Source organism: Cygnus atratus, chromosome 2 (assembly GCF_013377495.2).
Source record: "Cygnus atratus isolate AKBS03 ecotype Queensland, Australia chromosome 2, CAtr_DNAZoo_HiC_assembly, whole genome shotgun sequence".
NCBI classification, from domain to species: domain Eukaryota; kingdom Metazoa; phylum Chordata; class Aves; order Anseriformes; family Anatidae; genus Cygnus; species Cygnus atratus.
The window spans coordinates 39732097-39745838 of record NC_066363.1 but is presented as its reverse complement, the minus strand read 5'-3'; the positions used below and the strand labels follow the sequence as shown (position 1 = coordinate 39745838).

Here is a 13742-nt window from a genome sequence, read left to right as displayed (position 1 = left end):
AATACTGTTACCCATCACTGGGTTAGGGATCAATATTGAAGGGGGGGGTGGGGGGAAGGCAAAAACATGCAGAACTTTGGCAAGGTCTACAATTGTAAATGCACAAGGAAGGAGGAGGTGGGGAGGAAGCAAGTCTTGGCACTGCAAGCAATATCAATGCTCTTCTTTCAGTGCCAAGTCATTTTTCAGTAGTGACCTGGGGCTCCACTGTCTCTATAGTGCAATGTTTAGCAAATTAGTTTTTGTTTGCTGGTATTTACCTGTGAAAACCAATCCACTCACTTCCTGTCAAAACCAGCCATATATCATGGCCATTTAGTTTGCCAGATATGTGACTATTGCATAGCAAGCACACTGCTTGTTTTTTTTTTTTTTTTTTTTTTTTTTTGTCATTACTAGTAAGAGATGATGCTGTAAGCAGCAATTTTTTCAACAGTGGAACTTACATGAGCTTGTCTGCTTCTAGGTAGCATGGAAAAAAAAGACAGCTTTGCTTCAACCCTTCACGTAGCATCTGTTATTTTTGGTAGCCATTTTTATTTCTTTAAGAAGGAAAAACAAACAGGCAAACCTGAAGGCTTACCTAACCTATTTAATTTTGCTGTGTTTATAAATGATAAATTCTAAGTCAAACAGGCTATAAAATGGTGTGTGCGCATGGGTATATTTAAATCCTCTCCCTTTTTGTCTCTCCCTCTGTCTGAAGTCATGGCAGCCAAAATGATATTAGTGCTGTAAAGCATTGTAGTGTTTTATTTCTTGTATTCTTACATGCTTTTAGCACTCAAGACATGATATAATCATCTACAAACATTTGACTCACCAATCCTGACCACAGTCTGTCTACCTCATAAAACCAGTTTAGTCCTCCACTCCACATGCAGTGCTAGGACACGTACACTAACTTCCTAATAGTACATTTAATTTCTGTTGGCTGAATTCTTAGTATCACTGAGTACTTGGAAATTGCATTGGTCCACACAGTATGATTGTTCCCTTTCTTTCTTTACTAAGAAAGATTCTGAATTAAATCTTTTTCTTTTCAGTTGAATTGAAGTAACAATTTTCCAATTTTCAATACATTTATAGATGGCCGGTGCTTTTCCTTTTTTTTTTTTTTTTCTTTCTTATTAATACTTTACAATATTTTTATGGAACACCAAAGATACCCTCTTGCATAGGTACAGCTGATAAACCTACTCAATGCTAATTAGCAGCCCACCCTTTGGGTTCCCAGAATTCAGCAGCAGCTGGATATCTGCATCTCTTTGGATATGATGTATAGAAAGAACACTGCCTTGCAGAAATGTCTGCCTATATTCAAGTTGATGTATATGAGACAAGTGCCCTTCATATTAGCATTTTTACATTTAGCTCTACACTCTCTGACAGTGCATGCAATAGACTGCCTTCCCAATGTAAACAGGTATTTCAAGGTAAAAAGAATCAGTGGCGTCAAAGAAGGACGCTGCTCCACAAGAAATAACCCCTGCAGATATGTAGATTCACATAAATGCATTGAATGTGGTAAAGCAGTAAAAGACTGAAAACAAAACAAAATCAAAGCAACATTTGAAATCTCTTTAACAATATAGATACAACTGAAAGGTGATTGCTGAAAGCCTTAAAGATTGTGAAATGTATATAAACTGCTGCCAGAGGAAGGCAGACAGGCAGCAGGTAAAACCCCTGTGGTGTGCTGGTGCTGCAGCAGAATGGCACTGGCAGCACTGCTCCGCTTGAGCACCCTGATATGACCGCGCAAAACTGCTACATTTTGACCTTAGTGACTAACTTAAAGCAAAGTTGTCATCACATGGCAATATCAGCATGTAGAAAAGAAAAATTATGTAAATAGTCTGAAATTAACCTTGTGAAGGCAATGAATGATGACACTAGATATTTCTGTGGACACTCAGACAACTCTATAGAATTTAGAAACATAATACAGGTGTAGAACGTAATTTTTATTGCTTATTGCCCTATGACCTAATTTTAGTTATTCTAATATATCAAAACCAGTCCACATAGTGACAAAAGCAGCACAGAATCATCTCAGGTAGGCAGGTAATATTTAGCATTAAAAGAACAATAACAATTAACACTCCTAAAATATTCCTCAGTTTGTTCTAACTATGTTCATGTGATTTGTGTAAGCTTTTTGTGCTCTTCCAGTAGGAAGATTTCTTCATGGGAATAATCACAAAAAAGAACAATTACATGATGCTTTACTTAAATTTTTTAAATGAGTATTTATGTTAAAAGCTATGCCAGCATATTTTTGGCAATACAAAGCTCAATTTAGATTCTTCCAGCCTGGAAACAGAAATAGCGCCATCTGACCTCACAATATAGTCAAACGACTTATTAATATTTTATATCAAATATCTGTTTGAGAGACCCCAGCTGAGCTAATATCTGCAAAATCACAAAGATAAAAAGAAATAATGTTCATTCAAAATTATTAGCCCCTTTTAGGAAGCTCTCAGTAATAAATGACTAATGTTGTTAGAGAATATTTACAATAGTAGATAAGTTAATCTTTTAAGAAATCTTTCCAAGTTGCCTCTGACAGGCAGAGCTCCAGTTTTGCAGGTTCTTCCATCTGTGTAGGCAACTTCTGTTCTAGTAAATAAAGTATGGAGCTTGAGGTAATATTGCTGGTTTGTCTGAAAAATGTTGGGCAGTTTTTGAAATTTGTTGATATGTATATATCAAGAATCTTTCAGCAATAACTGAGCTTTCCTCACTGATATTTTTACTGAGACAGATCTTTTCTTCACAGTGAAGGAAGAAGTATTTAGAAAGTAATTATTATTTGTAATGAACTGTGGAAAGTGTTGGACTGTGTTAATAGATTTGCTTGAACTCAATTTCAGTTACTGGACCTAACATGCTGAGAGACTTCCATGGCTCCCAGTAAAGTAAGAGTTTCAACTGTGCTGGAAATATTAAATCAGACCTAGCCTAATTAAGGTAACTGTCAAATAATTTGTAACAGTTCTGTTTAATATTTTCTATAACTTCAAATATGAATTAAATGCTCTTTAAAAGTCTTAAATTGATCATCAACAGCATAGTTCAACTTTGGCAGCTGCTTGGGCAGCAGATCTGGGATAGAGGACCTTGGCATGCCCAGCAGCATTAAGTTGTAATTTTCTTCCTTATCCACCACCCAGCTGGAGGTAGAGGAGGGAGGAGGCTTTATCTGTTTGGGTAACATTTCTTGCTGAAACAGTTCTCTGTCTCTCTGTGAGATGAGACACTTTAAGATATGGAAACACAAGTTGAGACAAGTCGGACAACTTGAATTGCCCTGGTCTGGCATGGGGAGCCACACTTATGGGAAGATGCACCTCCAGGAAGGAATGCACTGCTGCAAGTCTCCCTGTCCCAAAGGAGTTCTGCAGACCTGTGCTGGAAAACTCCATCAATTCTCTTGCTCACCTGAGCTTTGGTTTCTGTAGAAAGGCTCAGGGATTAACAAGCAGTGAAAGCTATACTGACTTTCCTGTTTTTCAGGAAGTGTTTTAAAACCACCAGCCTTTTTCCAGAAGCTGGCAAACTCTCAGCTACAAAAAAAATAGTCATTATTACTCTTCTTAATTTCTGTTACAAAGTCATCAAGACCAAAAATGACACTATGAAACTCTTCTCAAGTCAGATGAACAATTTATCTCTATGCTTCCCTAAATCCATATTAATTTCTATTGTTATATATATATGCATATATTAAAGTTACCATGAGTGTGCTTTTTAGTCTTTTTAGATTTACATTTGCAAGCAGTTTGTGTATGTATATAGGATGGAGGCTTGAAAGCTTTTCTGATACTATGTACAGTATATCGTAATTCACAATAGTCCTATTTCAATTCTATTGAGTTTTAAGGGGGCAACCTCCCCAGTGATTTGTTGGACTGGAACACCTTTTTGACACGCTATTGGCAATAATATTAAAGAGATCAGGACAATTCAATGTCTTGTTAGTAGTTTATGGTGATTTTTCTCCAGTTGACAGGCTCTGCACTAGTTAAATGCAACTGCAGCAGTAAGGAAAAGCTGTAGGGGGCTTATAAAAAAGATGGAGAACGGCTCTTTGCTCAATCAGATAATGATAAGACAAGGGGAATGGTTTTAAATTAAAAGAGGGGAGATTTAGATTAGAGGTTAGGAGGAAATTCTTCACTCAGAGGGTGGTGAGGCACTGGAACAGGTTGCCCAGAGAGGTTGTGGATGCCCCATCTCTGTAGGTGTTCAAGACCAGGCTGGATGAGGCCCTGAGCAACCTGATCTTTTGTTCCGTATTTTGTAATTTGGAGTTGGGCACCTAAAAGCTATGCATTGCAACATCCAATTTGTACTTATACCCTCTGTAAGTCCTTACATAAATCAGTTTTGGCTCAGCCTCCTAGAGAATGAGGGAGCTATCCTGGAGTAGGAGAGCTATCAAGACTTAACTGTTTCTGCTGAGCAAGTTATAGGGAAACACTGAAAAGTCTTACTGATGCAAGAAAGAAACATTCTGGTGAGAACCAAATTCTCAGGTTAAAGTTTTAAAAGCAAGTGGTCTGTTCACTTCAAACCATTGAACACTGAATTACAATTATGACTATTGACTTGCTCAGTCTCTTTTTGCTGTTCTTGTATCTCTACCAGCCTTGGTACTCCAAGTCTACAGACTTAGTAGCGTGACCAGACTTAGCCTTGGAAATGCTCCACAAAAATCGGTGTGTCAAACAATGCATGGTGGAGTAACCTAAATGTGAACTCTGCATTGCTTTGTTTTGTGTCCGGCATGCACTATTATTTTACATGTAACTTTAAGCACTTCATAACATTTCCATTAATACTGTTGATGGTTGACCTTGGACACAGACATACATTTTACTTTTACCACTTTTGCAACTGCATATACTAAAGTCGCTGAACACATGACTGCTTTTTGTGAACTTAAATGGTAGTTTAAGTAAGAAATAAAATGCAGATTTTTATTTTTTTATACATGTGATAGCAACAGAATCTACATAGCAACACCAAACAACTGTATGCACTCTAGGTCTTCTTAACCCATTTTAAGTATAATTTAGCTGTCTGAAGAACATAATAAAGAAATCCTGGCACTCCCTATTTAAATTCTATCTTTATCCAGACAAGATTACCCCATATTCTCCCCCAAGTACATATGAAACAAAATAGCCAGAAATACAGGTTTGTAGAATCTTTCCTTAGATGCTAAATGAAGTTTTTCTGTATTGCGTAAATGAAGGCAACCCCACTGTGAAGTTACAGATACCTGGTATTTGAGGTAAGAGAGCAGCAAGTGGAAGGTCCCAGCCTAACACAGCTGCACTGACACAATAACTCTGCCAATATTGGTAGTTTGGTGCTGAAGATGGGTTTGAAAATCTTAACTTAAATTTTATCATGACTTGGTCCACACTTCCTAAAGTTTTCATAAGAATTTCAGGTTAACACACCCAAAACATTCTACTGTGAATCACTTGATTTGTGTTTGGTTTTGACTCCAGATCTGCAAAACTGGCATGAGCATAGGCTTTGGAATGCAACCCTTATACAGGCAAGCTGTGTTTGGTTTCAGGTTTCTTAGAGGCTTATATGCAAAAATGCCTCATTGCTTAAATTGATACCTCTAATTAAACATATTCAGTGCACTGCAATAGCTGTTCTTTAGTATTACAGCTCAGACTAATCCCCAGTGTAACTCTCCTTAATTCAGTGGAGTTAAACTAGGGCAGAGATAAGCCTCTTTCCCCCACACTGTCTTTTTCAGTAAGTTTATGCTTCTTTTAATGCCATGTCTAGATACAAGAAGTATATTTTTGTCTCTGGAATAATCCCATTCTTTTTTAAAGATGTGACGTTGGAAAGAAAATATGGAAGTGTCGGTATATCTTTGGTGATACTCTTTGAGTAACTTCATTTTCAGTCTGAGGCTTTGAGTCGTCCTTCAAATCGAGCACCCTCTGTTAAATTTTATTTCCTTTTTAGTAGAATAACATTTGTTTTTGTTGAAAACTCATTGTTATGGAACCTTTTGAATATTTAGTCAGATGGAGTCATGCAAATAAGAGAGAGACTACTTCTACATTTATGAATTAAAAAAGAATCAACTTTTCTGATGTCATTCCATTGATGGGAGGGACTGAGATAGTTAAATATATGCAGAAGTATTTGAAGGAGGTATTTGAAGGAAGTATTAGCAAATACTTGCATTGTTATTGCAATCTGACAATTGGTTGGCTCACTTCACTGGTTAAATATAATTTCATTTTCTTGGAAATGTACTGTAAGATTACTTCTTATGGAAAGCAAAGATGATTAGAGTATGTTAGGTTCCCTCCACTCTGTAGCAGTAGAGTGGGAGGATGGAGGAGGGATCTAGCTTGTCAACTTACAACTCCTCTGAAGGCTGTTTGTGCTTGCCCTGCCCTCTTAGCTTTTCAGATATTGTAAGGTTCTTTTGATCAGATTAATATACCAAATTTATTAAAATTCAAAGGTACGAGGGTTCGGAGAGGGAAGACTTGCTCATCTCTGGTAATGAAACATATTGAGTAATCGCTTGAAGTATTTGATATACAATTCAGTTAAATAGATGTCTGTTGCCTAAATTGAGTGGATTACTTTTCTATTTTAATTTGAAAAAGTAATGAAATTATTAGGAATATGTAACATAATGTGATGCAAAGAAGTCAAATAATGGTTCTAACTTCACTCCAAATCACCAAAGAAAAGCAATACAATAAATTAAAAGGATCAGAGCAAATACTTCCTTATATAACATACTCAGTAACATCTGGAATTATAATACCTAGAGTTAACATTATGTAGCTGCATGATTCTGATCCTTGTAATCTACATGGATTATCAGAAAAGTCTGCACAGGAATTTTTCTCTTCTTGGAATTGTGTTCTATTGCATTGTGGTTTCAAGGTCTGGTAGCAATGCCTTCCAAAAATGCAATTGCTTTAGTGACTCTCAAATAACTGTGCTACTTAGCAGAACCAAGGTTAGTCTTATTTTGTTTTTTCTTTCTAGCAGAGAGGGACTTTAAGCTAAACATGTTAACTGAGACCTTTTCTTTTGCTGTGGAGTGATGGTCTGTTATGCCCAAGGCTTTATTTTTTATTTTATTTCTTTGAGCACCTTAGTAAGGAGGTAGATGAAAGATAGTCTTTGAATTGAATAAACTGACATGTTTGAGGGGGCTTGTTTTTATATTAAACCTGTTTCAAGATATATTTTTAGCTGGTTCAAGAAATGCTGAATTCTAGACTGAATAACCGAAGGAAAAAATGGTGAATGTCTAAACTGAGTTTGAAATATACACAAAGTGAGTTTTTAATAGCTATATAGGGCTATAAGTAAATATTCTGAACAGTGTTATTGCATGAGCAAAAAGGGGACTCCCTGAAAAAAGTTATTTAAATGTGTTTTATTCTTATCCTATGTTTAGTTCCTAGGACAAAGACTATATTGTTGTAAGGTGCCTTGATACAAGACCAGAATGTACCTAGGCTGACTGAAGAGCAGGCCATGAAAGGTATTATTACTTGAGATCTTATAATATTTTTCTTTCTTCAGAGGTTTTAGGCTGTTCCTGGCCTATATAAAAATGCAGATGAATGGTATCTGCCCCTTCCACTATGCTTTGCCATCTGTAGTCAGCAGTGATATCTGCACATCAGTATGCTAAATGTAGAGGGCAGACCATTCCTTTCAACCTTTTATAGCAAGCACTGCCATTTATTATTTTTATTGTTACTTATTATTTATTAGTTTTAGAAGTTCTCCCCTATAAAATGGTAATCAAAGATATAGATGATACTGTCCTGTAGCCTTTTCTTTACAGATACCAGCTGTGTAGTCAACACAGAAAACCTTATGGCAAAATCTGTGTCAGAATCTATAAAAATTACTTTGCTTTTTCAGTGAGGAAAAAGTTCTGAATGGAGTGAATAATAACATGTGAATTTATCATGAAATGATTTTATGTCACAGGATAGAAAAGCACTCAAGGAAAATGTGGATGAGATACAGAAAAGTGAAAAAAATCATAAATAAGTCATATAACTTAACCCAATAATTTGTTCATATTTCTTTATGTCTAGCTTTTGGTGAATAGTTTATGCTACTTTACTGAAAACTTGTGTGTGTAATTGTAACTGGAATGTAATCAATAGATTTACCCACCAATGAGCACAATTTATATTAGCCAGGGACAGGGATTCCCATTCATTAAATCTGTGGAGGACATGCCTTTATCTATTTCCATGGATGCAGCTTGGAGCATCCAACATATCATGGCTTAAGTAAATTAGGCCTGACATGCCTGCATTTCTGGAAAATAGGACAAACATTTCTTTTGTCCTTTGTGTCTTGTCTGCAAAAGCAGTGGTGCTTTCCCCCCACCTATAGAGTATGACAGTAGATAATTTTCCTCGCTTAATAAACTTTTTTGAAATTACAGGAATATTTTACACAAAAATACAAAACCTGGATCTCCAGATTTTCATAGGTATCAAAAGAAGGACAGTCAAACTACCAGCTACCACTTATTCCAGTTCTCAAAGCATCTGACTAAAGCAGCTCTAACAGGTGTAAGCTTGCCAAAATTGAAGTTTCCATAACCTTTCTTTATAAATAGCCAGTTTGTTAGAACTTCTCCACTGAAAAAGAATGTATTCACTTTCCCAGAAAGACGCTAGCCCTGTGGTCAAGCGATTTTTGTGGGGTCCTGGAAACCCAAGCTAAATTCCTTCGTGAAGTGAATACACATTTGCACAAATCTAAACCACTACAAAAAGATTATTGAACAAGTATCCCCAGTTAGTCAACAGCCCAAACACTGGGACTTTTTTTTTCTGAGACATTGAGGACTTGTAGAGCAGACTTATATAGGCCTTTGATTAAAATATATACATTCTTGATTTCTTCAAATTTTTAAAAATTTTATAAAGTTTTGTTCCATAGTAACTACGCACAAAAGTGTAGCTTACATATAGATGTGCATAAAAGACAAATTCTGAAGAACTTTGCGACACAGAAAAAAAGTTAAATACAACAAACATTTTCCCTCCCTCTCCTATTCACAATCAATAGCATCCTGGAGAAAAAGATCAGCCAAAATGCTATGGAAGAATAGTTATGATTATTAATCTGCAACTTTGTGCTTGCAGGGGCATGTGCAAACACCAAAGCCTGATTCAAGGGAGATGGCATTCTTATTTCTTCCAGGATTTCAAATTTTTCAAACTTTTTTTCCATGGTTTCAAATTGGTCCCCTATAACAGAAAAAGAAGAGACAGCTTTATAAAAGTGAACTCAGGATAGCTTGATTTGTCACATTTTTCTGTTCTGCAGAAGAGTCGTGTCAGGGATCTGCTAGTGAGAATACAGGTAACCTGTTTATGCAGTGGAGCATGTAGGTGTTCAGGGAGTTAGTCAAATTATGATATTTGAAGACCCTGTGCCTTTGGTTAGTAATTTTTTATTTTTATTTTTATTTTTTCCCAAATGATTTCAATGGCCCTGAGCTCTGGTGCTCAAGACTACTATTGTAGACAGCAGGGGGAAGCTAATCATGCCATAAAATATTTGCAGGAAGACTTTTCACTGGCATCTTTAACAGTCTTTGCTGGTCTACTTTTGGACCCCACTCCATTAGTATATATGGACCAATGCTTTTACAGAACACTGTATAATATGATCATATGATCTTTGTCATAGAGAGGAAAACCAATGTTATCTTCACTGGTCCTAATAAAACTTTCTTATACATTTTTTTATCTGTTATACTGCATCGTGGTGGCTATTTTTGCTTATGCTTTTTAGAATACGGAAACCTTATGGAGTTTGTGGAGTAGCTATATTCTTGATTATAACTGCATCTATGGAGGTATGATCTCATGTGTTTTTTTTATTATTATATATTTTTTTTAGGAAATGTAAACATTTGCTTATCAAGACACACTATGAATTAAAACCTAGATGTTTTCCAGCATGTCACATGGCATATATTTATCCCTGTATCAAAAAAAAAAATAAATAAAATTGCACAAAAGCAGTGAGTGATTGCAATAGATTATTTTGGCAATAATACTCATATTTTCATGATACAATACAGTTACACAACTAATATTTATTTAATTATTTAAGTACGTTATAACATGTCTTAATCTTTATAAAAACTAGATCTGTATGCCTGGACATAGACTCTCTGTAAAATATCTGTTTACTTGATTCTAGCCAATATTTCTCCCATTGATTTCCAACTTCCTATTCTTTTATTTCCATTCTTTCTCTGCCTGCTGCCTTACTCTGCCTTAGCTTCCCTTTGCTTCCTTTCCACTCATCCCCTCTCTGAAATATCCTAACTCCTTGCCCTTAACATCATCTTGAGGGCTTTATGCTTTATCAACACCTGCTCTCCTTTCATGGTTGCCCCCTTGCTGAACTCATCACTTAGGACTACAATCCAGAACTGCTATTCATTTGCAGACCCAGCCTTTTTCCAACAAATGACGAGTGGCTGGTGTGCTGATCAGCACAGCAAAGCAAAGATTCTAAGAAAGTCAGTGATAATTTCCAGTTTGTGGTAAATTAAATGACTTGTCTCTTCCTTTTGGAGGGCTGCTGTCCTGTTAGTGTGCATGTTTAAGGTTGAACTAGACGATCTTACAGATCTTTTTCAACCTGAATGATTCTATGATGCTAACGATTCTGTATTTTTGTTTTACATGCATGCCCAACTTGTTACATTGCAGTAACTGTAGTTAACCTTCAATTTTGGACAATGGGGCAACAAAACAACACCTGATTTCTCATCTCCTTAAGACAGTATGATGTAAGCTGAGCTCAACTGCTTAACGGTGAAGGGAATGACTCTAATCAAATCTTCAGATATTCAGGTGGTACCAAGCAGGAGGTAGGAGGATAAAGAGGATATTTCTCTCCCTAGAATGCAATTGGACATATTTATATTTTGCCTGGTGATGAAAATCCAAAGATTAGTCATTGCTGGACACAGTGCATGTATTTTGAGAGGACATAAAACTCTGTTCTAGTAAGTCTCAACCTTAACAGTTAACTACATTTTATCCCTCTTTTTCCCCATCTCTGTGGGAATAACAAACTGCCAAGAACTGTCTGTTTTTCCCTTCTCAACACAAAGCACGGGTTGCCTTCTAGGATAACTTCAATTTTTCATCTTCTTTTTCCAGAAAGTCTTGGTCATGGACAGAACCTCAGTTGTGTTTTTTTTTTTACTTTTTTTTTTATTTTTTTTTTTTTTCCTCCCACAAACAGCTCAATCTCCTGAGGGCTGAACTGGTTTAGTGTCATTAAAGTGTAGTGGAGGTTTTATGAAAAGTAATGGTTTGGGGGTTAGAAACAATCAGACCATGTGATCTACTTGTTTTTTCTGTTCTTTCTAATCCATAGAAAGAATAGTATGAAAAATATTAATGTTTGCTGGTTTGGTTTATGATTCTTTTAGAACTTCAGATACTTCATTCAGAGTGGGAATTTTATTGGTGGGAAAAGTTCCTGAGTCAAATAACTTGAAGTACGTTTAATTTAGGAATGCATGTAGGAAAAACAATGAAATTACAAATAATTTATCTTAGCAAGTATCTTTCAAGCCACCATGAACTGAATAGTGCTTTATGTTCAAGAGACTAGCCTTTAAAATGCACTGCTGTCTAATGTGTCTGTGGCTGTATTTCATTATCTGTTTGGAAATCCTGTACTTTTGGTCCTCTCTACTTTTTCTCCCTGTTAATGTTGAGCAAGAAATGGTACCACTTACTCTTTTGTCTACCTGTGAAAGACCATAACCAAAATAATTTTAACATATATGTGGGCTGGTTTTGTGAATCAAAATTCTGAAAATGGTGCATACTTCAGAAACATGTCAGTTTCTGAAATAAAAGCATTTATGTCTTTATGCATGGGAAAGAGTAATGAACAAATTGTCTCTATTTCAGTAAGTATTTATTTTTGTTATGCACATATACATAGGCTGGCCTACATATACAAGAACTATAAAGTAATTCAATAATTTTGCCCCAGTCCATGCAAATGTGGCATAGATCCACAGAGCTACAAAAGGTCATGTCCCTTGTTGCATGTTACCTGTAATAACAACAGCCAAGTAGATGTACATAACAAGAGTTTCCATCACTCTTCTCTCTGCACCTCTCTCACTGCTTCCCTCCCTCTCTCACCCTGAAGCTAGCTTTGACTTCACTCCTTTGACTTCAGGTTTGACATCCTTCTAATGTGGTCACTTCTGAAGTCTACCTACCTGTTGTTTTTTTGTTTGTTTGTTTGTTTGTTTGTTTTGGTTTGGTTTGTTTTTCAATAAAATAACAGTGGTTTGACAACTAGCAGAGGAAAATGGCATAAAGTTTCATTAATGCTTGCGCTATGCAGTTAAAATGTGTAAAAACTATTTCTAGTCAATTTTTAATAAGGCTTGGTGACATTGAGCTTTTCCAGTGCTAAATGAAAGAGGCATTGCTACATAGCACTATCTGCATAGTCAGAGTTTGCTAGTGGAGTGTGTCCATTTCATGATATTAGTTATGTATTTGTCTCAGCATATGCTTGTTTCATTTAAAGTAAAGATATCAGAAGTTAATCATTATTTCTTTCCCAAGCATGCTTTTGAAAAATAACACTTTAAAAATTACTATTATATTCATGATAAAAATGAAAAATTCTTTGAAAATCTGTTTGCAATACAGTTTTCTTCTGATTAATAACCCTTGGAAATCTGTGCTCATTATACCATAAACATGACCTTTATAAAAACAGCAGAAAAATTCAACTGCAGAATATGCCAGTTCAAAGATTTTTTAAATGTCAGAAAGTGTAAAGCTTTAAAAATAATACCATTTTATAATAGTTGGCTGATGATTGTATTTTTACTTTATTTATTTATTTATGGTGAATTTTTAAAGTTGTGGTTAGGATCTATTAAAACCATGATCACAGGGGAACACACTTCAGGATAATTCTTAATGCCCCTCAGCATGTGGTTAAATACTCCATTTAAATTGGACATTTTTGGTAGGCCTGTATCTGGTCAGTTCTCCAGCAGAGGCTACCAACCTCATGTTCTGACCAGCTGGTTAGGAGACATCCACAGAAACAGTGTCAATAACAATGCAGTCAGTCTAGCAGTCAGGAAATTTCATCAGCAGAAGTATCTGACCAGTGTACATGCAATTTGGGGAAAATGCATATTTGCAATGTTGTATCTTTCCTCTGACTTCATCAGATAGTAGCGCTACTCTGAAAAAAAAGCACACTTCCTACACAACTCAAGATCCACTTTAGCTTGAATCTAAATGTAAACATCCCTGGTGCGGGCTGGAAATCACACTGTGGATAGCTGCTTTATGGGGGAATAGCGAGCCAAAATGAAGACCTTATAGTCAGGAGAAGAAAAAGAAAAGCTGTTTTTCTTTAATATTCAGACAAACTTTTCTGGCCTGGCGTTACTGTGTGGTGTTAAGAATATCAGGATAATACTATGTATTTGTAGCTCACTCATGGCATGGCAGGCTTTTCACTTTCTTGGACTCACTTTTTTACTAAAGAAAGCTTAAAGTTGTATAAAACATGACCAGCAGGAGAACGAACTTCAGAGTGGGACAGGGAATACATATTTTGCCAGAAGGAAAGAGGATTATACTAATAATGTATATATAAAG

General features: G+C 36.0%; 1 protein-coding gene across 7 annotated transcripts in view; it reads left to right on the top strand.

The window, feature by feature from the left end:
• Positions 1-13742, top strand: part of ZNF385D (zinc finger protein 385D) — a 429524-nt gene that overhangs the window by 274357 nt on the left and 141425 nt on the right. The window contains exons 2-4 of one of the 7 annotated variants that reach the window (XM_035556477.2): positions 2880-2976; positions 7478-7564; positions 9856-9919. The exons of 3 other annotated variants lie outside the window; for them this stretch is intronic. Coding sequence is in view for 2 of the 4 variants with exons in the window: in XM_035556480.2 (XP_035412373.1) it covers positions 7558-7564 (7 nt within the window). In the remaining 2 variants the exon portion in view is untranslated. The remainder of the gene's footprint in view (positions 1-2879; positions 2977-7477; positions 7565-9855; positions 9920-13742) is intronic. 3 more of the 7 variants (XM_035556478.2, XM_035556480.2, XM_035556482.2) reach the window with 3 other exon arrangements.